The 26,729-nt window shown below is 52.0% G+C and overlaps 6 protein-coding genes across 12 annotated transcripts; 3 read left to right on the top strand and 3 right to left on the bottom strand.

Annotated features, from left to right (window-relative positions):
* Positions 1-59: 59 nt before the first annotated feature.
* rangrf (RAN guanine nucleotide release factor) lies at positions 60-1,244 on the top strand. The gene has a single exon (XM_037470278.2). It carries the CDS (start codon positions 514-516, stop codon positions 1,090-1,092), a length of 579 nt encoding a protein of 192 aa, XP_037326175.1. The 5' UTR covers positions 60-513; the 3' UTR covers positions 1,093-1,244.
* Positions 1,245-2,099: 855 nt separating this feature from the next.
* On the bottom strand, positions 2,100-3,905 carry itpa (inosine triphosphatase (nucleoside triphosphate pyrophosphatase)). The gene is made up of 8 exons (XM_037470445.2): positions 3,734-3,905; positions 3,550-3,607; positions 3,374-3,438; positions 3,204-3,277; positions 3,098-3,129; positions 2,905-3,017; positions 2,755-2,831; positions 2,100-2,338 (listed from the first exon to the last, which is right to left on the bottom strand). The coding sequence occupies exons 1-8, from the start codon at positions 3,794-3,796 to the stop codon at positions 2,200-2,202; spliced, it is 621 nt and encodes a 206-aa protein (XP_037326342.1). The 5' UTR covers positions 3,797-3,905; the 3' UTR covers positions 2,100-2,199.
* Positions 3,906-3,947: 42 nt separating this feature from the next.
* On the top strand, positions 3,948-7,701 carry mettl13 (methyltransferase 13, eEF1A lysine and N-terminal methyltransferase). 2 transcript variants are annotated; one of them, XM_037470444.2, is made up of 9 exons: positions 3,948-4,199; positions 4,535-4,807; positions 4,893-5,355; positions 5,429-5,628; positions 5,935-6,124; positions 6,444-6,608; positions 6,697-6,909; positions 6,980-7,111; positions 7,247-7,701. In XM_037470444.2, exons 1-9 carry the CDS (start codon positions 4,047-4,049, stop codon positions 7,546-7,548), a joined length of 2,091 nt encoding a protein of 696 aa, XP_037326341.2. In that variant the 5' UTR covers positions 3,948-4,046; the 3' UTR covers positions 7,549-7,701. The 2 variants fall into 2 exon arrangements, with proteins under 2 accessions (XP_037326341.2, XP_037326339.2); XM_037470442.2 differs by having other exon boundaries at positions 6,441-6,608.
* Positions 7,702-7,825: 124 nt separating this feature from the next.
* Positions 7,826-20,212, top strand: dnm3a (dynamin 3a). Of its 4 annotated transcripts, none has more exons than XM_037469496.2 (21): positions 7,826-8,365; positions 9,379-9,452; positions 9,670-9,819; positions 10,196-10,399; positions 10,492-10,590; positions 11,258-11,418; positions 11,500-11,639; positions 12,494-12,629; positions 12,807-12,874; positions 12,952-13,090; positions 13,170-13,256; positions 13,338-13,408; positions 13,485-13,542; positions 13,732-13,758; positions 14,071-14,184; positions 17,319-17,428; positions 18,534-18,648; positions 18,942-19,097; positions 19,360-19,589; positions 19,677-19,757; positions 20,009-20,212. In XM_037469496.2, exons 1-21 carry the CDS (start codon positions 8,205-8,207, stop codon positions 20,040-20,042), a joined length of 2,415 nt encoding a protein of 804 aa, XP_037325393.2. In that variant the 5' UTR covers positions 7,826-8,204; the 3' UTR covers positions 20,043-20,212. The 4 variants fall into 4 exon arrangements, with proteins under 4 accessions (XP_037325393.2, XP_037325392.2, XP_037325389.2 ...); XM_037469495.2 differs by having other exon boundaries at positions 11,497-11,639; XM_037469492.2 differs by having other exon boundaries at positions 11,258-11,639.
* An 87-nt stretch (positions 20,213-20,299) lies between these two features.
* Positions 20,300-22,611, bottom strand: pigc (phosphatidylinositol glycan anchor biosynthesis, class C). 3 transcript variants are annotated; one of them, XM_037469497.2, is made up of 3 exons: positions 22,455-22,611; positions 21,558-21,789; positions 20,300-21,486 (listed from the first exon to the last, which is right to left on the bottom strand). In XM_037469497.2, the coding sequence occupies exons 2-3, from the start codon at positions 21,783-21,785 to the stop codon at positions 20,830-20,832; spliced, it is 885 nt and encodes a 294-aa protein (XP_037325394.1). In that variant the 5' UTR covers positions 21,786-21,789; positions 22,455-22,611; the 3' UTR covers positions 20,300-20,829. The 3 variants fall into 3 exon arrangements, with proteins under 3 accessions (XP_037325394.1, XP_037325396.1, XP_062419215.1); XM_037469499.2 differs by having other exon boundaries at positions 22,451-22,608; XM_062563231.1 differs by lacking the exon at positions 22,455-22,611 and adding an exon at positions 22,221-22,346.
* A 270-nt stretch (positions 22,612-22,881) lies between these two features.
* Positions 22,882-26,004, bottom strand: tmed5 (transmembrane p24 trafficking protein 5). Its single transcript, XM_037469500.2, has 4 exons — positions 25,660-26,004; positions 25,202-25,299; positions 24,857-25,040; positions 22,882-24,289 (listed from the first exon to the last, which is right to left on the bottom strand). The coding sequence occupies exons 1-4, from the start codon at positions 25,846-25,848 to the stop codon at positions 24,071-24,073; spliced, it is 690 nt and encodes a 229-aa protein (XP_037325397.1). The 5' UTR covers positions 25,849-26,004; the 3' UTR covers positions 22,882-24,070.
* Positions 26,005-26,729: the final 725 nt, after the last annotated feature.

The following is a 26,729-nucleotide window of genomic DNA, read 5'->3' as shown; positions in this document are numbered from 1 at the left end:
AATGTTATAATATATTGTATATATGTTATATGTAAAAAAAGAAACATGAGATCGTGCATATATATATATTATATATTTGATAACCATTGTTGCAGGAAACCTGGGCCTTAAAAGTATTACTCTCTGTATGGCTTGTGCATTTTCTAAAATCCAGAACTTGAGTTCTTAATAACTGTTGTTATTATGCTTCAGTGATCTAACTGATCATTTCTTCTTCTCAAATCAAAACAAACCAAATTGATTGTTTAAAAATACTCGTGCTCGCCATTTTCTGTTAAAATAGAAATGTTATAATAATGACAATAATAACATTAAAGTCAGTGACTCCGCCTCGCCGCCAGGCGGCAGCACCACGACGCGTCCTGCGCGCTTCTACTGTAGTTCGGAGGAAGAAGGGAACTTTCCCCGGAAAAGAGTGCAGGCTTTGCCGGTAGATCCCACGCCTCGTCCCCCCCTCCCGTGTTAGCGTGTTTCGCGGGTCATTGTGGTCCTCTCTGGGGTTCTGTGCCCGCCATGCAGCCTGCAGGAGGCGGCGGGCCTCGGCCTCTGTTCGGCGGCGCGCTGTCGGCCGTCCTCCCCCCCGGAGCCCGAGACGCCAGCGAGCTGAGGGAGATCCCGGACAACCAGGAGGTGTTCGCCCACCAGCACGGCGACCAGAGCCTGATCGTGGAGCTGCTGGAGTACCAGGGCCAGGTCGCGGACCGGGACGCCGCCCGCTACCACTTCGAGGACATCGCGGGTGGCAACAAAGCTCTGGAGCCGGGCTCCTTCGAGGTGACCGGCGTGGTGCAGGTGTCCGGGTCCGAGCTGTCCCTGACGGACTGCAGCTCCGCGTGGACGCTCACCGGCACGCAGCGCGTGTCCAAGTTCAACGAGCAGGCGAGGAACACGGTGAGGCTCCACCTGGGTCTGTTCCGCCTGCCCCGGTTCTCCACCGACGTCCTGGTGACCTTCAACGACCCGCAGAGCATCAGCCCGGACAGCAGCAGCGCCGCCGCGGCGGGAGGGGGCCACGGGGAGCCGTGGACCGTGCAGGACTTCCGGGGCCTGCTGCGGACTCTGAGCCTGCACGACCCGGGGCTGTTTGGGTAGAACGAGCGGTTCTCTGGGGCCACAGGAAGGACCCGGCTTCCTGGACGCTTTGGAAGCTTCTGTGTTCTGCTCTCCATGTGGACCTTCTGACCTGTTGAAATGAGTCAATGAACGAAGAGCTGAAGGTGTCTAATAAACGTGTCTGATTCAAACCGTTTGTGTGTGGGTCACCTGACCATCATGTGCAGTGAAATCTGCTGTAGATACATGTCGGTATTTACATCATCCCCTTCCCTCCCTCCTACTCCTACAAAGTATTACTCTCTTAAACTCCAGAGTCGGGTCCTGTGGGTCAAGGGTGAGCTGGGTCTCTACCTTGGGTCTAAAGTGGGGGGGGGGGGCGCTGGGTTTGGGTCTTTTCGTGGGATGGAAATGGACCCTCGTTAGCTTTGAACAAGTTAACGTTTCCAACTATGACCTTTTGAAGCCACCAGGTACTTTCATCTGGTTCCTGGGGTAGCGTCCGTAGCTCTGCTCCACTCTGAGTCTGAAAACGCAGTTGGAAACATTTGAACAAATTAGAAAAAGCGCTGAAAGTACCCGACCAGCCCGAGGGAGGAGTGAGGTTACCATGGCGATAAGTATCAGAAGTTATCACTGATCCATCAACAGCTTCTGCTGTCGTCTCACGGATGTTTGAGATCTTCAGGCCATCAGTCAGAGACTTCCAGCTCTCTCCCCCCCCCCCCATCACTTCTATGATTTGTGCTTTAATCCAAGTGTCACCTTTGTGAATCTGGAAGCTGAACTCAAGAGCTCGTCTCCTCATGAAACCACGGATCCAGAACCTGGTCTCTTGCATCATGTGGGAGAGACTTTGAAGGTGCTTGATGAACCCAGAGTTCAGTTCAGTGGAGCTTTGAGTTTGACTTTAATCCCCAAACTGACTTCACAGCTGTTTCCTGGCATCCATTGTTCAGCACAAATGCTTCTCCTCATGCTTCTATTGAGGGTTTCTCACATTGTGTCATCATTCATCTTTGATAATGCAAAAGGACAAATCAAACAAGGGTTTGTTTACAGAAGTTTTATTTTTCCATGAAGGACCCTGCAGCACATTAACCACAGATTCATCCTCCTCGGAGTTGAGCTTGGATATTTTACTCTTTAATCGTCCTGCAGCTTCTTCTTCTTCTGGTCCTGAGGTGAGTGGTCCTCTTTCAGGCAGAAGTGCTCCGACATGGCAGCGAGCGCCCGGTACCGGTGGGAGATGGTGTTCTTCACCTCTTTGGGGAGTTCAGCGTAGCTGCAGAGGAGAAGGAGCTAGTTCAAGTCAGTACTTCTATAAATAACCTCCGGAGAGATCATCACAATGATGTCATCTTTATTTTCCCTCCAATTCACCCCTTTGAATCAGAGCCATCTGCGCGTCCTTATCGTCGTAACGACAGGTTCAATCAGTGATTTACGGATTTCTTCTTAAATCGGATCCTCGTAAAAAATCTTTGTTTTAATACTGGTGGAATTATGCTGTGAAAGGATGCAGTTAGCAGACCAATCACAGCCTTTCAGGCTGCAGGAGCTTTTGACTAGTGTAGAAAAGTGGGCCGATGAAGGCAGGGGGCTCTGTGTGTCCCTGCGTCTCTCTGGAAGCGAACCATAAACTGGCTTTAACCTGCGTGTGGACCTGTGGCGCCTCCCGGTGGCCAGAACATGTCTTACGTTTTGTCATATCCCTCGGGCTGGAAACAGGGATCCCAGCCAAAGTCCCGCGGTCCTCGGGGTTCCACAATGTGTCCCTTCACCAAAGAGCAAAGAGAGGGGTGAGCAGATGAAACATGCCTGTCACCACGTGGCCACTGAGAGACTCACCTGGGTTTTCCCTCTGAACAGCAGCACGGGTTCATCTCTCCCAGCACAGAAAGCAAAGGTGCACAGAGCCCACGCGGATTTATCCTCAAACCCGGCCAGCAGTTTGTACAAGCCTGAAACAGAACATGGCCACTGAAGAGGGTCTACTGTCAGTGTCTCTGTGGAAACGTCTCAGCTGGGTTTTCACAATTACCTTCTGGCTGGAGTTTATCCAGGAACCATTTTCTATAGAAACAAAAGTATTTATGAGTGTTCATCGGCACTGACAAAGAGCCGCTGATGGATGAGGTCATACTAACATGTAGGGACCAGGCAGGCCGCCCAGAGCCCTGAAACACAGGCAGGTGTCCTCCACGACCACTGGCCCGTCCACCTGGGGGGGGGGGGACACACGATACATCCGCTCAGATCCTCCACGTGCACACACACACACACACACACAGCGTGCACGATGGTGTGGTTGTTGTACCTGCCGTGCAGCCTCCTTACACTTGTGGATGGAGATGTCATCGGGCTCCCCCTGGTACTCCGGCACTGAGCAACACGTACCATTGTTGCAGTGCTCTTTAGTTCATTTGACATGATTCTATTTATGAATGGAGTCCTTTATGGATGCTGTGATGGCAGGAACGTGCTCATACTTACAGTCAATCTTCCGGGACACTAGTTTGAGGGGAAACTTGTCTCCAAGGATCTGAACGACCTGACGGGTGGGACAACAGAAAAGACGATGGAAAGCTTTTATGTGGAGTCAGAGCTCCGTAACCAAGTAAACACAACACGCACATCCGGTCTGAACCGTTCACGGAACCGTGGATCTCATTTGTACCTCTTCGAGCTTTTTCGCGTTTCCAGTCACGAAGACCACGGACCTGACAACCGGCGCCGCCATGTTGGATGACACCCGGAGAACTAACGGCACCGGACCGAGCACTTCCGGCTGTCCATCGACCAATGAAAACCGCTCCCAGCGAGCTAGCGAATCACCGTGCAGCGTGAAGCCCCGCCCTCAGGAACACCCGCCAATCAGCGGGCGGTGCTGCTGGCTAAAGAGTCCGAGCCGAGAAGTGAGCGCCATGCGGGGGATTCTGCGAACAGGCTGCGGGACGGAACCGGACGCGGGTCGGACCGCTTGAAGCAACATGAGTCTGTTGCCTCGGACCGCGGAGGAGTTCAGCTCCGCGGAGTACTGGGAGAAGTTCTTCAAGAAGCGCGGGGAGAAGGCCTTCGAGTGGTACGGAGACTACCACAAGCTGTGCGGCGTGCTGCACAAGTACATCAAGGTCCAGGACAAGGTGGGGGGGCCGGGTCTAATGATCCAATGCGCACACACACACACACACACACTACCCCGGTGTCATGTGACCAAGCATCCAGAAGCAAGAAAACAGTGAAAAAGATTCCATATTTTCAATTTATTATTATTTCTTATAACATCTGCTCCAGATGGTGAAGCCAATTACATCACTGTTGTTAAATGTGTTCTATACCAAGTTTTAATCTGAAATGTAACCAACAACTTCACCTCACGATGACCGGTCCACTATTGTCAGTTAAACGGAGCAGAAGAATGGCCCGGGTCTGGGAATGAACCGGGCCTTCTCCCTGAGGATGTGTTCCCCTCCTCCAGGTGCTGGTGGTCGGCTGTGGAAGCTCCGAGCTGAGCGAGCAGATGTACGACGTGGGCTACAAACATCTCACTAACATTGACATCAGCGAGACGGTGGTGACCCACATGAACCAGAGGAACGCCGAGCGCCGGCCGGGCCTCACCTTCCAGCAGGTGGACGCCACTCGGACCCCCTACGAGGAGGCCAGCTACCAGGTGGCTCTGGACAAGGGCACGCTGGATGCCATGGCCTCGGAGGAAGGGGGGGCTCTGGCCCGGGGCATGCTCGCCGAGGTGAGCGACCGATGGGCGTCGGCTGTGCACGCGCCAGGCGCTTCTTTGTGTGGGCGGAGCTTTACAGCCGCTCTGCTTTGCTCAGGTGGGCCGCGTGCTGCGGGTCGCCGGGCGCTACGTCTGCGTGACGCTGGCCCAGGAGAGCGTGATCCGGCTGGCCGTGGAGCTCTTCGTGCAGCTGGGCTGGGCCGTGAGGCTCCACTGCCTGCAGGGCGCCGCGGAGGAGGACTCCTTCGCCCTGCCCGTCTTCGTGCTGGTCTGCACCAAGTTTCGCCAGCCGATGGCCACGCCCCTTCTGGAGATGTGTCTCGGGGAGGACGGGGCGCCGACCCGCCTCGCGCAGGTAGCCGAGCTGCTGTCGGCCGTACGCGAGCATCAGGCCTACTCGGTGCTGAGGAAGAGGCTCCGCACCAGCACGGACGCCGGCTCCTCCCCCTCGCTCACCCTCTGCCACGCCCACACCGGCCTCCCCAGATACACGCTCACGGTGCAGGACTGCCCCCCCGGGGCCAAGGTGCCTCGATCCAACCACTTCGCCATCTTCATCGGTGAGTCGCCGCGCTTGTTGTCTCCTGTGACTCCGCCGCTCGTATCGAGCCGCTCCCTTTGCTCCTCCCCCAGTGCCTCAGGGCAGTGACACGGCGTGGCTCTACAGCGCCGCCGAGGGCCGCCGCCAGCTGGCCGCCAGCGCCAACTTCCGCCGCCTCGTTGTTGCGGCGATGCACAGGAACCAGGAGTACGAGGACATGCAGGCGGTGCAGGCGGAGCTCTCGCCGATGGTGATGGACCTGGCTCCACCGGGCATGCCAGCCAACCAGCAGGTACACACACACAGGTACACACACACAGGTACACAGGTACACACAGGTACACACACACACACAGGTACACACACACAGGTACACACACACACACAGGTACACAGGTACACACAGGTACACAGGTACACACACACACACACACACACAGGTACACAGGTACACACAGGTACACACACACAGGTACACAGGTACACACACACACACAGGTACACACACACAGGTACACACACACACACAGGTACACACACACACACAGGTACACACACAGCGTTGGACGTGTCCATTTGAAGCCCCGCCCCTCTCCAGGTGCCCTTCCTGTCGGTGGGGGGCGACCTGGGCTGGCGGGAGGAGGTCAGCCGGGGGGTGAGCGAGCTCAGCGGGGAGTTCTGCGTGGAGAACGTCCGAGGAGAAGACGGGGCGCTCTACCGGAGACTCGTCTTCCTCTCCAACGCTGCTCTCGTCCAATCAGAGAGCCGCCTGGTCTCCTCCAATAGCGGTCAGTTGCTCACGAGAATACGTCCTAAACTATAGCATGATGTTCTGTTGGTGCTTCATGTATTGAGTCCTTAAGAAACCATTAAAAGACAAATACGTAAAATAGTTTCTTTATGCCTGAGGATCTGAAAGCAGCTTAAAGTCTTTAACTGTGGAAAATGCCTTTTATTTATTAATATGATCTTTTATATTAATAGGGTTTTTGTTCTATTTTATTATGTTATCTTATGTGGATCATTTAGTCATTCAGTTCAATTTAAACAATGTTTATTCTACGTGAACCTGCATTGATTTAAATAATAAATCTTTGCGTGCAGCAGCATCGAGTCACAAGAAGAAAAACAAGAAGAAGGTGAAGCCAGCAGCGGCTCCATCAGCCTCCTCCACCTGCCTGTCGGTGGACAGCGGCTTCCTCTGCTGCGCCCACCACGAGGTCATGGTGGCGGGCCTCGCCATGCTGGGGGTGGGCACACCGGAGGCCAAAGGTCAGCTGTGACCCCGTGGTCTACGGGCTGGATGGGCCGGTCGGACCCGCTGACTGGTGGTCCCTGAATGCTCCGTGTTCCCCCTCAGGCGCCCCGCTGTCGGTGCTGCTGGTGGGGCTGGGTGGAGGAGGCCTGCCTCAGTTCCTGCGGGACTTCGTGCCCGAGGTCACGGTGGAGGTCGTGGAGCTGGACCCCGTCGTCCTGCAGGTGGCGAAGGACTGGTTCGGGTTCAGACCGGACGAGCGTCTGACCGTGACCCTCGGAGACGGCCTGGAGCGCATCTGTGCCCTGGAGGAGAAAGGTGAGTGCAGGGGGGGGCAGGGGGGGGGTCACATTAACCAGGAAGTGACGGGTTGTCCTGATTCCCGTAGGCGGCCGTCTGTTCGACGCGGTCATGTTCGATGTCGACAACAAGGACAGCTCTGTGGGGATGAGCTGTCCTCCTGCTGCCTTCGTGGAAGCCTCCATCCTGCAGAAGGTCTCCAGACTGCTGAGCTCCAGAGGTGCGTTGGTCCCACTCCTCACCAGACACACCACCATGACGTGAGAAGGCTGCTTCCTCACTTTGGTGTAAAGAACAGACATATATAGCATATACGTGTTCATTGTTCATAACTACACACGTCTCCTGGGACCAGGTGTGTTCATACTCAACCTCGTGTGCCGTGACTCGTCTCTGCGGACGAGCGTGCGTGAGCGTGTGAGCGCCACCTTCCCCACCGTCCTCTCCCGAAAGGTCGAGGGCGAGGTCAACGAGGTCCTGCTGTGCTCCCGCGGAGCGAGCGACACGTCGGACGCCGCCCGCTTCCTGCGCTCGCTGCGGCAGGCAGGCGGCGGTCTGCAGGGCGCGCTGGTGTCAGGCAGCAGGTCTGAGACCAGCAGGCGCCCCCACATCGACATCGCGGAGCTGCTGAAGGACCTGAAGGTGGAGACGAGTTAGAGGAGACGCCAAGAGACATGGACGTATCACAGGGTTCCTATAACGTGTAATATGAGTGTTATTATTATCTTATGTGAACACACAGAAAGGACATTTGAAGTCAATGTGATGCTCTTTAAACTTTTATATGACCATTAAATGAACCTTTTGAGTTCCTCCTTTACTTGCTTCCAGTGTTCTTTACACAGTAGAAGAATCTCTCCCCCCCCCCCCCCCCCCCCCCGGAGGAGCGCGTGCTGGTTAAACTGAAGGGGATTGCCGCGCATGCGCACAGGGCGCTGTTCCGTTAGCCGTCAGGAGGACTCTTTTTCTTCGTAAACCTCTTTAAAGTCCTTGCCGTGTACCGGAAACGGCTCCGTGCGGACGTTCGGGGGTTTAAAACAACAACAACAACAACAATGTCGCTAAGGAAGTGTCTTCGGGGGCTCGTGGGGGTCTGTGAGTACAAACCGGGACCGTCCTCTCGTTACGGGACGCACTGACGGGAGCGAACAAACCTTCAGAAAGTTTGCCCCCGTTCCTCAAAGAGTTAAATTCTAGATCCAGTCGCTACACATCGGCGTTACAGACAGCCCGGGGGGGGGGGCATGGCGGACTGTCTGTAAGGACCGGAGGAGGGACCCCGGACCGGAGCGAGCCCCCGGTGACCCGTTGCGATGGGCAACCGCGGGATGGAGGACCTGGTCCCGCTGGTGAACCGCCTGCAGCGCGCGCTGCGCGGCGCGAGGCAGAGCGGCAGCCCGCGCGTGCCGCAGATCGCGGTGGTGGGGGGGCAAAGCGCGGGAAAGAGCTCCGTGCTGGAGAGCTTTGTGGGCAGGTGAGAGTGACACGGGGGGGGTGGGATGTCACGTTGTTGTGCTTTAACTTTGCTTAGTGGATCATATTATAAATCACCTTTTATATTGTTCCTAAAAGGTTTGTAATTAACAGATACTTCTAAATCCTTTTAAAATGCTTTAACAGATTTGTAAATAATCCCTTTGACTAAGCAGCTGGCAGATATATTATTATACATAAAATAAAAGAATCAACGTTTAAAATCACATGTTATGCTTTACACAGCATAAAGAGACAATAAGATAATGTCTCCTTAATAAAGTTTGATATTAAGTACAAAACTCAGAGGTTCATTAAACAACACAAATGAGCGATGACTATTTTGAATATAAACATGATTTGTTTTATTGTTAGAAAAAAGGACGTATAGATTAGAAGCATAAAGTGTGTGTGTGTGTGTGTGTGTGTGTGTGTGTGTGTGTGTGTGTGTGTGTGTGTGTGTGTGTGTGTGTGTGTGTGTGTGTGTGTGTGTGTGTGTGTGTGTGTGTTGAGGAGGACACTGTGTTTCCGTCCGGTCCCTGAAGGAAGGCGACGTTTCCTAAACTATTGTCCACAGTGCGGCTCCATGTGATTCATGTGATTAATGTGTTGTGATGTTGTAAACACACCTCGGCTCCGATTACCTCACTCAGTGCAGCGGCTTCTTCTGGGACAGGATGCAGGAAACAGACTTCCTGAACTCACTAATGTGCTAAACTAACTAATAATGTTAGTTTTTATGGACATCTTCTGACAGGATTTGGATGCTTTGAATGGTGAATAGCAAATAAGATCCTGCATGGGGGGGGGGAATCCTGGTGCCACAGTGTCATTCTTATACAAATACAGGTCAAGAGTAAAATTACACTATGAATACAAACTAAATCAAATAGTATTTGACTTAACAGTAGTTCACTAATGCATCACTCCCACCTGTGCACGTACAATAGGTAAAGTGATATATATGGGGGGGGGGGGGTGTTCAGTCCTGATTGAGTCCTTCCTTCCCCACAGAGACTTCCTTCCACGAGGTTCAGGAATAGTGACTCGCAGACCTTTGATCCTCCAGCTGCTCAGCGGGGACGAAGGTACGTGAGATGGTGCGTTTCTGACATCCGGCCACCAGGAGGCGCTGAGTCGTCTTACAATGGCCTTACTTTGGGACTGGGAAATTAGGGCGTTTTTGGCCAATCTGCTTCTGCTGCAGAGGAGAAGTGCTAAAGTTAAATCCCAAACCCAATGAAAATGGGTCCATCTAAAATAATTGATGCATCCTGCTTCTAAACACCGTTCTACTCCTTCCAGAGTACGGAGAATTCTCCCACTGTAAAGGGAAAAGGTTCACTGACTTCGACGAGGTCCGTGATGAGATCGAGGCCGAGACTCAAAGGCTCACGGGATCCAACAGAGGCATCTCTGCTGTCCCCATCAGCCTCTGCATTCACTCCCCCCACGGTAACACCACCTCCGTTAATCATGAGTACAGCAAACACCATCTAACATCATCCACTTCTCCCATTTCACAAGCAAACGCGGATGTAGCCACGCCTCGCTGGTGAGAACAGCCAATGAGAGGAGATCACATGACCGGACATTGTCATGGGATGATCAATATAAGATAAACATATAAAAACAGAGTTTATATGCTCATAAAGACCAGGATACCTTATTTTTGTGTTCAATGCCCTCTGCATGCAGTCAGGAAGCTTTAGCATTAGCATTAGCTTTAGCTTTAGCAGCATTCCTGGTTTGAATGGTATATGGCAGAAGCTGGTCCCTCCTGCCGTTCATGAAATCAACATAACAACTCTGCTGTTGTGCGTGTGCACAGTGCTGAACCTGACTCTGGTGGACCTGCCCGGCATCACCAAGGTGCCGATAGGCGACCAGCCGGCGGACATCGAGTACCAGGTCAGAGACATGATCCTGCAGGTCATCTGCAAGGAGAACTGTCTCATACTGGCTGTGACGCCAGCCAACACTGACCTGGCCAACTCGGATGCCCTCAAACTGGCCAAAGACGTCGACCCGCAGGGTGAGCCGTGTGTGTGTGTGTGTGTAAAGAAGGCTCTACACAACATCGCCTACCTGCAGACTAACAACCTCTTTTCTCCATCTTCCTTTCAGGCCAGCGCACAATCGGTGTGATCACCAAGCTCGACCTGATGGATGAAGGAACCGACGCACGCAACATCCTGGAGAACAGGCTGCTTCCCCTACGCAGAGGTGTGTGTCTCTGTGTCTCTCGATCAGTAGTTTGTCTTCTTTGTCTGACATCAAATCAGTTCCATTAAGAGTGTGTGTGTTCTGCTGTAAATGTATAGTATAGTTGTATAGTATACTTGTATAGTATAGTATAGTATACTATATGAATACAGGTTTTACAGAATCACCTCCTTGGCCAAGAAACCCCAGTAATTCATATCTAACCAGAGTTTCCATTGACTGAGTAAACCAGCAGGTGCTGTGGCTCCTTCCTGCTGTAGATAGAAGCTTCCTGTTAGCATTAGCATCAGCTGTGGAGATGTCACTGTGCTCTGGAACAGATTCCCAGGGAAGGGAAGTGGAGTCTGTGTCTTCCTTCATGCTCTCGCTCCACCCCCTCAGATGGTGGAGCGATGCAGGGCAGGGCTGCGTCCTCCCTCCGCTCTCCTGGCTTCTCTTGCAGATGAAGTCAGTCATGGTCCCGTCTTCTGTGAGCCAGGAGGCTTGTGTCCAAGACGTGTGGATGTGTCTCACTCTGTAGACCATCATGAGTTCATGTTGAGCCTCATGATCCTATTATCTAGACCCCCTGAGCTCTACGTCTGTACGTTCTGTCTTGTACTGGTATCATGAGCTTTAACCTACGGAGACCACCAGGTTCACGCCCCCCCTGGTCTCCTCCCCCCAGGTTACATCGGGGTGGTGAACCGCAGTCAGAAGGACATCGAGGGGAAGAAGGACATCAAGGCAGCGCTGCTCGCCGAGAAGAACTTCTTTGAGTCGCACCCGGCCTACAAACACATGGCCGAGAGGACGGGCACGGCGTACCTACAGCGGGTTCTGAACCAGGTGACCCAGACTGGAGCAAAGTATGCGTCACTACCACCCATGTCCACACGGTGTGAACGCCTGGTTCTGTCTCTGCAGCAGCTGACCAACCACATCCGGGACTCGCTGCCGGCCATCAGGAGCCTCCTGCAGAGCCAGCTGCTGCAGCTCAACCAGGAGGCCCACCAGTACCAGCAGAACCCCCCCGAGGACGCCGCGCGCCGCACCGCCATGCTGCTCCGGTCCGCCCGCCCACCTGCTGTCTCCGTCTCTGTGTCTCTGTGTCTCCGTCTCTGTGTCTCTGTCTCCGTCTCTGTGTCTCTGTCTCCGTCTCTCTGTCTCTGTGTCTCCGTCTCTGTGTCTCTGTGTCTCCGTCTCTGTGTCTCTGTCTCCGTCTCTGTGTCTCTGTGTCTCCGTCTCTGTGTCTCTGTCTCCGTCTCTGTCTCTCTGTCTCCGTCTCTCTGTCTCTGTGTCTCCGTCTCTGTGTCTCTGTCTCTGTCTCTCTGTCTCTGTCTCTGTCTCTGTCTCTCTGTCTCTCTCTCTGTCTCCGTCTCTCTGTCTCTGTCTCTGTCTCCGTCTCTCTGTCTCTGTCTCTGTGTCTCCGTCTCTGTGTCTCTGTCTCCGTCTCTCTGTCTCTGTCTCTGTCTGCGTCCCCACGTTTCGGTGGTCAAACACATTCATTCTGCTCCATTCTCGCTCAGCGTTTACATCACGGCGGCCTCTTCCACTCCCCTTTCTCTTCTTGATTGGTTCTTAGCCGTCGTGACGTGTCCTTCCCTGATTGGTTACACTCTTGTCACTTGGCCGCGTCCAGGAAGTAAACAAACAGCAGGGCTACCGTTGATCATTTTAACATGATGATCAATTTCAAGCGTCATTCGCTCTTTTGTCTTTTAGTCACGAATTGACTGAACCAACGGCTCTGTGAACATGATCTACTTCCTGTTTACACCGTCCCGCCCACTGAGCGTTAATGGTCATGTGACGTGTTCGATTGCAAAGTATGCCGTGTGACTGAGATCATCTCAAACGATGCTGAAGCCCCGTGTGGATGAAGCCTCTCAGTGTCTCTGTCTTTGTGTCCTCGTCCCTTCAGGTCGGTTCAGCGCGTCGCCGCCGACTTTGAGAAGCTGATCGAGGGGTCGAGGGACGAGGTGGACACCGTCAATCTGTCGGGAGGAGCTCGCATCAACAAGATCTTCCACGAGCGATTCCCCTGTGAGCTGTCCAAGGTACATGCACATATGTGTATATGTATGCATATGTGCATGTACTGTATATGGTATAAGTAGTGGTAGTAGTAGTAGTATCACTTGTACTTGTGGTTTTAGTAGAAAGCCTTGTTGCTAGGCAGCCACAGTGTGTCCCGTGGAGACGCACTTCATTAATTCGACCTCGTTCGTCTTCAGTTTAAGTCGGACGAGAGGAAGCTGCGGCGGGAGATCACCTTCGCCATCAGGAACACCCACGGAGTCAGGTGGAGGCCCGTGTACTTCTACGTCATGCTACATGCTGTGTGGGCTGCACCCGCTCACCTCTCCCCCCCCCCTTCAGGACGGGCCTGTTCACCCCCCACATGGCCTTCGAAGCCATCGTAAAGAAGCAGATCTCCCGGCTGAAGGGTCCGTGTGTTCAGTTCGTGGAAGCCGTCAGCCGAGAGCTGCTCGCCACCGTGTACCAGTGTCTCCGCGAGGTGTGTGTGTGTGCGTGTGTGTGTGTGTGTGTGCGCCTTGTATCCTGAATCTGACTCCAGGTCTGTTTCCTCTCCGTAGCTCGGTTCTTACCCCAAACTGCAGGAGGAGACGGAGAGAATCGTCATCACAGAGATACAAGAGCAGGAGGGACGCTGCAGGGATCAGGTGACCATTCATGACGCTCTGGTGACGTCACCGACTTGGATGCATGTTCTTCATTGATAATATTCAGCTGTGTGTGTTCAGGTGTTGCTGCTCATTGATTTGCAGCTTGCTTACGTAAACACCAAACATGAAGACTTCATCGGCTTCAATAAGTGAGTAAAACCAAGAGCTGCAGGACGCCTTCTAACGGGGACGAGGACATGATCTCTGTCTCTTTGTGTCTCTCAGCACTCAGCAGTGCAGACTAAGCAATAAGAAGACTGTTGCAGCAATGGCAGGAAACCATGTGAGACTTTCAATCCACACCTACATATGTCCTTTGTTTAGGTCTGTTTATGGGAGATTGTCATGTGACCCATTGGAAAACGAGTGGTTGTGATGTGGTTCAGTTGAGTTTATTTCAAGACACGAAGAGCTATTTACACACAGTCTCCATAAGACACTGACTGTTGGATCTGAATGTGTCTCCCTCCAGGGTGTGGCCCCCCCCTCCAGACTAATAGTAGGAGACGCCCCCCCCTCTCTGCAGACATGCACGCTGGCTAACGGCTTCTCCCTCTGTTCCTCTCTTTGTTTCTATTTCGTGCTCCTCGGAGCTCTGTTCAGATGTTCATCTCACTTCCTGTTCCATCTTCATCTCACTTCCTGTTCCATCTTCATCTCACTTCCTGTTCCATCTTCATTTCACTTCTCCATCTCCCAGGGATACTTTTGCTCACTTTTACATGTTGTGTTTCACGTGTCTTACAGCTTATTCTATCACAATGTCCCCTTTTAGTGTGTGACCTCCTCACCCCTCGGTCTCGTCCCGCAGGTGCTACGCAGAGGCTGGCTGACCATCAGCAACATGGGCCTCCTGAAGGGCGGGGCCAAGGAGTTCTGGTTCCTCCTCAGCGCAGAGAGCCTGTCCTGGTTCAGGGACGAGGAGGTGAGGCCTTCAAGTGACAACACGCCAACACGCAGTTTATTCATCAAGTTTATTCACACAGATTCATTGAGAGCCCACGGGTCGGGGGGGGGGGGGGGGGGTGCAGGTTGTGAGTGTCTGTGGGGCTGCCATCTGTCTGCCTGTCTGTGCCTGCTGTACAGGAGCAGAAGGTCTGCACAGCAAGTGTAGACAGGCAGACACACCACAACAGTCAAGAGAGGTGTGCAGGACGTGATGTCAGAGGGGGGGGGGCACCTCACATCTGGATCAGAACACAGTGTGTTGTGTGCGTATAGCTTCACAGGCGTCGCTGATTGATGAATTTATATCAAGTTAGACTTCTTGGTAACCATGGTAACCGATAACAAAACCGAGGAAATCTCAAACTTGTCAGTTTGTCCAGCCCACAGTTCTCTTTGTGTCCCCCCCCCCCCCCCCCTCTGCTGCCACCTGGACCGGCTGGTGAGCGCCTCCGTTTCCCCCAATCATTGCTCTGACCCCCCCCATTTGTCCCGCTCTGCGCGCCTTCTTCCCCTCGCTCCCCCCTTTTTCTTCCTCCTCTGGGAGTTCAGGCATTTGGATCAACTCACTCTGACACAGCTGGATCTGCCCCAAGCCAAACGCACACACACACACACACACACACACACACACACAGGGGACTTGTGTGTGCAGCATACAGTACACATGCAGAGGCTGATGTAAACAAACCGGGGTTCAAATAGTGCAGAAAAATATACACAAGTCATACAGACGCACGGACACGTTTCAGATAAACACTGGACTTGTTGAACACACACACACACACACACACACACACACACACAGCTGGGACCAATACAAAGGCAAATATCTGTCGACCACATCGGACAAACAAAGTTAGTGTGTCACTTCGTAGATTAAAGCTTGTAAAAACCTTCTTGAATTAGTTTGAGCCCCCACGCCTCCTCATTTCTCCTCACTTCTCCTCAGTGCTCCTCAGTGCTCCTCCTGCGTAGGGAGGGTGTATCAGCTGTGTTTGGGAGCAGAACCAGTCCCTCGTCTGATCTCTGGACTTTTCCATTTCTGGGCGACTCCTCTCTCCGCCCACACGACCTTCGGACATTTGTTTTTTTCTTTGACTATTAACCCCCTCCTTCATTTTCTTATTTTCTCTTACCTCCCCCCCCCTCTGTGGTTGCCAGTCTCTCTGGGACTGTGCACATTCCTGGCTGGAAAATCTGAAACTTTGTCCAAACACCAGCTTCCAAGATCTGCCCAGAGAAATCCCACATGGCGGTTTCTACATGGCAGCCCGACCCCCCCCTTCCCCCCCAGGCCCAGTCCTTCCAAATCCTCCACAGTCCCCCCCCCCCTTTCAAGCTCCCTCCCCTCTGACAGAGTCCGTACCTGTGTAGCCGGTTTGCTCCTCGCGGTGCATCTAAACCTGTGAGAACAGCGTGATGGTCCGGTTTACTCTGCACAGCACTGCATTCCTTACACCCCCCCCCCCCCCCACCGCCCCCCCCCCCCTCCACACACACACACACACACACACACACACACACAGTGCCACGGCTCCACTGCCAGGCTGACGGAAACCAGACGGCTGGTGCGTGTACGCTTAATCTACACGCTGCCCTCTGTGTGTGAGGCCCGCTCTCACATCCATTAGTGGACACACACACACACACACATGCACGCGCACACACACACACGCACACACGCACACGCACATGCACACATGCACACACACACACACACACACACGCACACGCACATGCACACATGCACACACACACACGCACACACACGCACATGCACGCACACACACACACACGCACACTCACACACGCACATGCACGCACACACACACGCACACACACACATGCTAAGGCGAGCGTCATATGTATGTCGTCATACATGATGCACATCTTAAAGCACCCAGAAAAGAAATCCGTTACTTTAGTTTGTTGCATAAACACGACGCATGTCTGTCCGCCACTAACAAAGGTCACAGATCACCGTGGTAACGCGTCGGCGTGCACATGCAGGTCCTGGCGTGGTCCTCTGAAGCGCTCCCTGGCCCAGTCTAACCAATGTGCAGACTACTGTACACCAGTAAGACCCTGAACAGGTAGTCTGAACACTGGGATGACGGAGCAGGACGTGAAAAGAATCTTCTTCCTTATTGCGAGCGGGTGCCCCCCCCCTCCACACGGAGAGGTCAGCGTGTCTCTGCGGCCAGCCGGCCCGCCGCTGGTATCCAGTCGCGACGTGGCACATTTTGCTCCTTCGGCTCTCGGGGAAATGTGCTGGGAAGAAGGCGCGAGGAGGAAGTGCGAGGGAGTCGGGGAGGAACCCGGCCGCCATATATGGGTTTGATGGGACCCGGGGGAATGGAGCTGGGTCTGCAGGTTCTCCCCTCTTCTTTGGTCCTGCTGAACGCGTTCCTCGACCTCCTTCCTCTTGCTCTCTCCATCATCTCTACCTTCTATTCCCCATCAGAGCAGCCTAAACCCTTTCCAGTCTCCTCCCCCCAACCTCTCTGTCCAAAGCGATCCCAGATGTTCTGTATGAGGGCCAATCCCGTCCCGTCACTTTCTTCCCCCTCTTCACAGGAAGTGGGCCCCTTTTGGGAAAAAAAGGAAAGAAGGAAGCGAGTCTCAGGGTTCAAGGGAGCAGTGAAGGATGCATCCAGGACAGCGTGTCTAGCAGGGCGACCTTTCTTTAGCTCGCCATAGCTGCTCCCCTAACCCTCCCTGGAACCCCCCCCCCCCCCCGTTAGAAAGGGGGAGCAGGCCGAGGAAGGGAGGTGAAGGGGGAAGGCCCTTACTTTAGGAGAAATGTTGTGTTGGAGCAGGAGTCCGAGTAATGACTTTCACATGTGGGCCAGTCTCTGCCTTCTCCTTCTCCTCCTTCTTCTCCTTCTCCTTCTCCTTCTCCTCCTTCTTCTCCTTCTCCTTCTTCTTCTCCTTCTTCTTCTTCTTCTTCTTCTTCCTGTTCCTCCCTGCATACTGTCCCCCATCATTCAGAAGTCACCAGGGTGACCCCCCCCTGCTCATCATCTGAGATGAACTTCATCTTCATGCTGCTAAATCCTTCAACCCCTGCATTTTACCCAGCATGCCTCTGTCAAACTGTGTGTGTTCCAGGAGAAGGAGAGGAAGTACATGCTCCCCCTGGACAACCTGAAGCTCCGAGACGTGGAGAAGAGCTTCATGTCCAGAAGATACGTCTTTGCTGTCTTCAACACAGAGTTAAGGTGTGTGTGTGTGTGTGTGTGTGCGCTCATTAAGCAGCTAATCGAAGCCAGAGTTTGGATCTGAGATGGAAAGAATTGCTCCACTCACCACAAAAAGGGAGAGAGGAGAAGAATTGGAAGGGTGGGGAAGGGAGACACGGAGAAGGAGACATGCAGAGGGAGACAGAATCGGCCAGGAATGTGTCAAACTGTCCAATGGCGCCCCCCCCCCCCCTCCTTTCCTGTGTGTGTGTGTGTGTGTTAGACATTACAGTGGTTTTGTCCGTCTGACACTAATCAAAAACAAAGAAAGAGAATGTGCTCGCGGTCTAAGCTTCCTGGGGGGGGAGGGGGGGGTGAACTGACTGTAGATCGACTCTTAGAACCTTCGTTCGGTTCCTTCACTGGTGTGAGAACTCGAGTCGTGTCATCGTTGGCCTTGTTCCTCGTCTGTTAAACACCACACCCTGAATCATTACTGCACCCCCCCCCCCTCTCCCCCCTCTCTCCCCCTCCCAATGAAACAATTTAAGTCTCGTAAACGGATGAAACAAATCGTGCATGAAATCTCATCTAAGTCAAAGTATTGAACATTGCTCGCCCCCCCCTGAGAGGACGTAGCATTGTTGCAGCCGTTAGCAGAAGGCTAAATTATCTTTTTGGATTAAAGACAATTGTTTTAGTTTGTGACGGAGCTGCATCTGAATGACAGCCAATAGGAACGCTCTCTTTCTGAGGCAGCCTGTGATTGGCCAAAGTCTCTCTGACCTCTTGAGGCTTAAAAGTGAAACGACGTCCTTCTACAGCTTTAAGGTTACATGATACCCACAAAACCACCTCGCGCCAATGAGGCTGCCGGCACTGCCGCTTTGCATTGTGGGATATCAATGTCAACGTAACATCCTTACTGGAAAATATCTCCATTAATTGCCACGTATGTTAAATACATGGAGGAATGATGCGATGCAAGAATAAATGAATACAAATATACAAGCACAATTAAAACAACATAAACAGATGAGAGAAGTATTCTATATGTTTATCCCGTGTACTAAAAACCTCTTGAGTGAAGGGAGAGGAAAGCGTTGCCGTGGAGACGCCTGATGATGTCGCCCTGGCTCTGCAGGAACGTGTACAAAGACCACAGGTGTCTGGAGTTGACCTGCGACTCCCAGGAGGAGCTGGACAGCTGGAAGGCGTCTCTGCTGCAGGCCGGAGTCCATCCGGACCAAGCCCCCCCCGTGAGTACCCCCCCTCGTCACTCCTCCCCATGTTCCCCCCCTCTCCTGCCCTGAGCGAGGAGGAGTAGCAGCCCCCCCCCTTCTGTCGTTGGCTCCTCGGCTCGACATTCCTGGCCCATGATGTCACTGCATGTGTGCGTTCTCGTCTGTTTCTCATCAGCCGTTCTTTGTCCCTCACCCCCCTGCCTTCTCCCCCACTCTGCTGCCCCCCTCCCTCTTCTGCTCTCCGTGTTCCTCCCTCACACATTGAGAAGCATCACTTATGACCATCACATCCACCCGTGTGTCACCAGGTGGACGGAGGCGGAGCTCCCGAGACCTTTGGTGACCCTCAGGTGGAGCGTCAGGTGGAGACCATCCGCAGCCTGGTGGACTCCTACATGAGCATCGTCTACAAGACCTTCAAGGACCTGATGCCCAAGACCGTCATGCACCTCATGATCAACGGCGTAAGACTTCCTAATGACTAACGCTAATGAACAGGGAGGTTAACTGGAGTCATGTGACGTGCTCGCAGGGTCCAAGATAAATACTTAGTACCTTTATTTCTCTTCATTCACGAGTATTTAAAGGAACAGTTCAGTAAAGTTTTATTTCTCTTCATCATCAAACGTCTGAGAAGTACCGCCGTTTGGGGGGAACTGTCCCTTTAAGAGCCGGGGGGGGCACGAGGTGTCACTTTACCAAGCTGCTGATCATCCCGGTCTGTAGGTGAAGGAGTTCATCGGCTGCGAGCTGTTGGCCCGGCTCTACGCCCGGGGGGGGGCGGGGGGCTCGGCGCTGATGGATGAGTCACCAGAGCAGCGGCGCCTCCGGGAGGCGGTGCTCCGCAATCACGCCGCACTGAAGGAAGCTCTGGCTGTGGTGGGGAGTTTCTCCACCTCCACCTGCACCACCCCTCTGCCTCCGCCTGTCGACTCCTCCTGGATACGCCCCCCCAGGTGCCCCCCCTCCCCCTCTGTCTGGTGCATTCGGTAACAAGGCTAAAAGCTTCCTCTTCACTGAACGCTGTCTTCTCCTCCACCCAGCCCCACGCGGCCATTTGGCCGAGGCCACGCCCCCTCGCCCCCCCGGGTGCCCGCTCACCGAGCCCCACCCGGCGTGCCGAGGTGAGTCACCACGAGACCACAAAGCAGGGCGGACACGCTAAGACCGCCTCCTGTCTGTCACTCAAATACACACACAACCACACACACACACGCACACACACTCGGGCCTTCAGGGAGTTATTGGAGCTGGGTGGGGGTCTGCTGGAAAAATGTGTTTCTCATGTTACCCATCAGCGTTTCCTCTCCTCCTTCATCTTGTCCTGAATAATGTAACATTCTACTGGACCTTTGACCTTTGACCTTCTCTCCAGGAGGATTCCTCCCGCTGTCCCAAACAGGAAATGACAGCCCTTTCTGCTCTAAACTCCATTACCCAGCAGCCTCAGGTCTGGTTCTCCACCGGCTGCCTGAACATTGTGTAAATACATAAATAATAAAAATACCAACTTTGAGTTATAAAGACAATGCACTTTCTCCACTGTTTTATGAATAAAAAGCTTATTTTTCAACTTGAACTTTGCTTCTTGTTTATTTAAACATTTCTGTGACGGCTGTCAACACTTTAATCTGCAATTAATGCAACAAAATATTTGAAGCTGCAGTCAGTGATTACTCATTACTTTATTTATACATTTTTATAGATATAGAGCTATGGGCTTCTGTATGTTTTGTATTGAGTAAATTAGAATAGTTTGATAAATGATACCATATTGAAAGGCATCTTCAGATACTGTTTTAATCTGACCAGCAATCAGTCCACAAATAACATGGCAACAGAATCAATTATTAATGCATCATGTGCCACTAAAATACTTTTTACATTTAACTGTCGTCAGAAACCGTTCCAACTTTTTTCTTAAATAATTTGCACACCATTTGGCTTCCGCTTATTTATACTGCATAATAAAAAACATCCATATCAGAGGGGTCCAGTGAGAAAAGGTCATCACAGCATGTTGGTGAGGTCAGAGGTCAACACTTAAAAACCGTCTTCATATTCTCCTTCAGAGGACGTGTTGACCGTAGATATGAAATCCTCTTCCTGACCCGGCTGGTCCGGGCCCCTCACTGGTCCGGGCCCCTCACTGGTCCAGGCCCCTCACTGGTCCGGGCCCCTCACTGGTCCGGCCCCTCACTGGGCGAGGTGGCCGAGCTCCTCGTGGATCTCGGCCTCGTCCCAGGGCCCCTGGATGTTGTCCTTGTGCCTCTGCAGCCTGACCAGCAGCAGCGGGCAGAGCAGCGTGACGCTCCCCAGGGCCAGGGCCATGAGGGCGGCCCCCCCGGGGCACCGTGACCCCAGACCGGCCACCCCCACCACGCAGACCCCTGCGCACACGGCGGTGAAGTGTCCCGGGGCGCCGCCCCGCAGCCTCTGCAGCAGGCAGGGCCACAGGGCGAACACCAGCAGGGCGCAGCTCAGCATGGCGAAGGTGTGCAGGGCGCCGGGCAGCCGAGAGGCCAGACACACCGAGGCAAACAGGGCGGCGTTCAGGGAGACGCTGCCGGGGGGGGCGGGCCGAGCGTAGGGGAACGTCACCAGGTGGGCCAGCAGCATCACGGCCGCCATGGCGTGCACCGTGTCCGTGCTCACCGACTCCGTCAGCGTCTTCAGCACCGGGGAGAAGCCGAAGGTGAAGGAGAGGAAGATGGCGGCGCTCTGCAGGTCGGCCAGTCGGGTCCGGGGCTCGCAGCCCGTCTGGGGCGGGGCCGAGAGGGCGCGGTGGAGGCCGTAACCCAGCAGGGCGCAGACCAGGCTGGTCCACAGCAGCGTCTCCGGGGACAGCAGACTCTGAGAGGACGAGGGAGACGTTTCACACACAAATCACAAATAGGCGCAGTGGGTTCCTGAGGAAGCTCTACCTGCTCCATGTAGAGCCACAGCGTGATGAAGATGGCCACGCAGGACAGCTGCTCCCCGACGAAGCCCGCCTCCCTCACCACGGCCCAGTACCGGTACTGCCGAAGGCCCTCGTTCCTCCGCAGCTCCTCCAGGAACCGCTGGTCCACGTAGTTGTCGGGGTACGGCTGGCGCTCCCACAGAACCTTCCGCCATGGCACAGCGGCACCAGGGGCCCCGTCTGGTCCCATGACCCTGAAAACAAACACACACGTTAATCTCAACCTCAAATTTGTTCTGTATCATTTTACTTTTGGAGACTTCCTTAGCGAAGTCTTAGTTCACATCAAGTGAAACACATTATCAATGCGCTTGATTTTAGAATGCACTCACTAATTTTACACCATACATATATATATATTGAATATAATATATAGCCACAAATTGTAACATTTTAAAGAGACAAAAAACGGCAAGGAATGAGTAAACTATTTAATTATAATATTATATTTATACATGTTTTAAATCCCAGGGAAGACAGATGAGTCCGTGAACTTATCCACTGAATATTGATGTCGGCATTTACGATTATTTTAGCAAACACTTGAAGTAGCTTTAAAGCCGAGCTAACTGAGCTAACTTTGTGCCCATTCGTTTGACTCTACATTAGCTTCTTGACGTCTTACGTGTCGATAGCAGCCAGAACGTGTCGTTTTAGAGATATTTGGATCATATTTGGGATGACGTCTGTATTGTGAGAGTTTCAGCGGTGTCTCGCTGCTGCTAGCATGGAGCTATCGCTACTTCCGGCTTAGACCATACAATCCAACGTGCCTTACGTAACCGCCTGTTTTATGGAAACGAGACGTTAAAGAGTCACTCAAGAATACAATATTTAAACATAATAATGGCTCACCTACCTGAGAAGGTGTTTTATTCGGTACCGACGTGACAGTCCTCTGCTGTCATTATACTGGAGGTCACGTGCCCCCTGCTGGTGGGTTCTGTTGAAGCAGAAAGCGCGTCACGCACTGTCTGCCTACGTCATCCTGTCCGTTTCACCTCGACATTGGTCCCTGTGAGCAGAAATACACATTTAAAAAGCATAACTCAACACGTTCATGCTTTCTTAAAGTAATTATGTCACCGGATGTTTTAAGAAACGTTTTGCATTTGTCCATTTAGTTTATTTACGAATTAAAATCTGAAGGACTCTGCATCTGGTGTTTTATTCATGAGGTTGTAGATGGAGTTTTTTTGTGTAAAGTTATAGAATTCTACTCATAGCTTTTTTATGGAAGAAAAGGGCCCAGTTTCAGAAGTTGTGTTTTAATTTGCACTTAACTCTAAGTACTGAAGATTCCACAGAATTTCTATATGAACATAGAGAAGTGGACACGGTGTTGATGAAGAGGAACAGACGTAACATTCATATACGTTGGTATTAGATGGATTAAGATTGCTGCTCCAACAGGGAAGTAAACACACTTATTTTACTCAGAATTGTATTTATTTAGTATTTGACATCTTTTATTTTTGTAGAACATTGAACTCCTTTGAAATAAACCAGAAACTTAATGTTGCTGATCCATCACTTACAGAATCGAACCACAGTGCTTAAAGTAACATCATTTCTTAACTGAGGCAGATGATGAAGATCACGTTTTATCCCAAACCCAAAATATCAACAGTCACTTCAAACACTTCCACAGCATTAGAGACACACACGTTCATGTAACATTAACGTGGGTTGGGGTTTTTTGTACTGCATGTATTGAAAAATTGACTGAATCTGTAAATGAGGCATTTTGTTAGTAAATGTGGGCTAGTTTAAAGAATAGTTTCTAGCCAGCAAACAAGAAATCAATTTCCTCCGTTTTAGGAGAAAAGAACAAACTGTCTGCCTGAAGCGTCTCACTATGACTGATGAAGAGGTTCTCTTCATCTTAGTGACATGCAGCAGGGCAGTGAGGACCCAGGGGTCTCCTCTAGTGGTCCAACTAGACCCACTCATCTGGTGTGTTGACCTCTGAGAGCAGGAGGACACGGAGACACGTTGCTCTGACTACTTTGTAGAACATAAAAATCAAAGAAATGCAGAGATAAAAGCTTTAAAAAAGGTGGAGACGGACGAGAGCACTTCAAAGGGAGCAGAGGTCACGACCCTCCAGGTGTCCCTGGCACAGAAGTAGACGTCTTCACTGGAAGCAGACACCTGTCAGCGGGGGGGGGGGGTCCTTAAGAGAGGTCGTCCTCTACGATTAAAACCCATCAGCGGGAACGTGCACCAGGGTTCACAGGACCCGTCGCCATGGTAACATACAAAAGATGCATTGAGTGGATTGCACTTCCCACTCTGATTTGGCAGAGATATAAACTAATCTGAACTTTATACAACGTATTGTTATTTCTTCATCGAGTCTCATCTTCTAAAAACACGTCCAAAGAAAAGAGGACTTTGTTCAGTTTGTTTGCAGCATCAGTAACATTGTGTGTGTGTGTGAGAGAGAGACATAGTCAGCAGATCTCTCCTGTGTCATGTCCGGATCTTCCTCTTGTCCTCAAACAGCGAGCGGACCAGGTAGACCTGAAGCGCAGAAATCATCGTCATGACGACCACATTCACTACCGACCAGAAGTTCACCCGGTCGAAGTTGCTCTCCTGGATGTTCCGGTCGCGAGCCTCGAAGGCCCGAAGCATCGTCTGGATGTGCACGCTCTTCCCCAGGCGAGCCTTCACGTTGTTGATGGTGTCCTGTGGGGGGGGGGGGACATAGGTGAGACGCGGGGGTGAGGCTCCTCTGCATAGCGGCCTCTCAGCGGGAAACAATCTGACTTGTTTGCGTCTCTCACAGAGCCCACAGGATGCAGCAGAAGCTACAAAGAGGAAGGGGAGGAGCCTGTGGCCACATTCTACCCTCATGTAGCCACGCCCCTAAAAGGCCAAACAAAGCTCTGAGGTCAGGTGGGGCTTTCACACTTCCTGCCAGGATGAGCCACTCACTTCCTGTCTTTAAAGTGGCGAGTAAATGAGGTCCATGTGACCTCTGACTCAGATTGGGAAGCAGCTCCTGGTGACGTTGCTACTTTGGTGCAAGCAGAGACAATAGGGGACAGTTCACTGTGTGTCCCTCTAAGGACTCTGCTTGCGTAAGACCACAAACAACCCACCACCGCCCCCCCCCTTACGAGGTCACGCGTTATGGTGTGACGTAGCGTGTCATCGCTTCAAGCTTCATTGGATCTGCGCTTGTTACCGGCCGCTAATGCTAAGCTAACCCTTCAATGTGCCTGCAAGTTGGTCAAACTGAGAGTCCCTCACCATGATGTCCTCCAGCTTCATGTCCAGCACGTCGGTTCCCTGGACGTACTCCTTCCAGTCGTCCACCTCCTCGTCCTGCTCCATGTTGTCCAGGACCAGCTCGAAGAAGACAAGCTTCTCGGAGACGGCGCTGAATGTGTTGTCGAAGCAGAACATGTAGTCTCCGTCCTCTGTGTCGACCACGCTGGAGGGAGGAGAAAGGCGGTGAGAAGGTGTGGGGTGGTTTCACTAAAGCAAGCTGCATTTAACTTGTGAAACGACAGGTGGACTGACCAGATCAGGTGGGCGTGGAGCGTCAAACTGAACATGATAGAGATATAATATGATCTTCGGGTTCCAACTTACGTGTGAACTCCGTCCGACTTGTGATAGTCGCTGAACACCACCTGGCCAGAAGGAGAAGTGATCACGAAATCTACGTCGAGACCGGAGCCGTCTAATATCTGCAGGTGAGAAGAGAAAAGGGGAGGTTTTAGTGCGAGACGTTGAGCTTCTACATTGTCCTCTGACAAACAGAAGGTGAGAGAGCACCTACGTGACGTCACAGCAGACGTCAGAGTGTCATTCGGCTGCAGGCTGACCGGCATAACAGGTTTACTGCAGGTGTGTGACTATTACCTGCCGCTGCTCAATAGCTAGTTTAACATTAGAGTGAGGTTCGCATTAGTCTATGTGGGGAAACCACTACACGTTACCATGGAAACAGCACCGATCTGCCCGCTTGGGGCTGTTTGTGATCGGACAGGTGGTTGGGCTTCCCACAGGTACACGTAGTGAGCTATATGAGAGTTTTCTACAATCACCTGATACTCGATCTCCAGCGAGGCGTCACTCTTCATGGTCTGGAAGAAACACTCCCTCCGGCCGGCGGCCAGCGTGAACGTGAAGTCGCTGTCCAGAGCCTGGGAGAAGGACGCCAGCACCGCGCTCCTCCCCGGGAGCAGGGCTCCAAACACGGCCAGGACGCACAGGGTCGCCCGGGCGGCCTCCATGTGGTCGAAGGCGGCGGGTTTGTGGTTAAAAGGAGCCAATACGCGGCTTAACGAGCGGGCGGCTAGCTGGCTAGCGTTAGCTACGTTGGTCCCAAACTTCTCTTCAGATAGAAATGTTCTTCTCACCTTTAGTACTGAAGACTGAGCGGACCTCAGGACCCCGCCTGATTAAAAAACAACCTGATATTTTAGTTGCTACTTCAACCGATGTCAGATTTATTTGATTTTACGTTACTCTGATTAATATCTGATTGATAGAATTCAACACAAACAAGACAGAAGAAGATATATATGAATGAAATATGTGCAGGCATATGTTTAACCAGCTTCTCGCGTTGCACTGTGGGATATGTAGTTACTATGTTCCATAGATATAGAGTTAGGTTTTTAATAATCGATCTTTGTTTTCTTCACATTGTTATTTCCCAATACAATTAACATAATTACATACTAGATAGATGGACATAGTCGTGTTTTGGGGGGATTCGAGATTTTTCCATGATTATAATTTGTATTTAAATATAGATAATTTCGTTCATCCCAGTTGTACACGTTTTATTTGAATGATTTCTGGAATTTCAGCTAAATCTTTCTGACCCTTTCAATTGGAAAGGAAATTAAATGATATTAGATGATATTTATTTTTGTAAATACATGATAAATGTATCTCCACTGCAATCGGCACTCAAAATTGAATGGTTGTTTTTGTAATATTCCTGTTATGGGGATGTTCCTAAGTACTACTTGTTGTAGTTGAAAGAGTTGAGGGGAAAAGTACACAATGTTCACATTCCTCACTGCATTCCTCACCTCCCTCGTGAAGTAAATTGGACTTACACAAATACTGTCATTTATCAAATCAAAGGTTTCAATATTATACT

Source organism: Pungitius pungitius, chromosome 7, assembly GCF_949316345.1.
Source record: "Pungitius pungitius chromosome 7, fPunPun2.1, whole genome shotgun sequence".
NCBI classification, from domain to species: Eukaryota; Metazoa; Chordata; class Actinopteri; order Perciformes; family Gasterosteidae; genus Pungitius; species Pungitius pungitius.
Note: the sequence above shows the minus strand (reverse complement) of the source record. Positions and strands in the feature narration are given on the sequence as shown.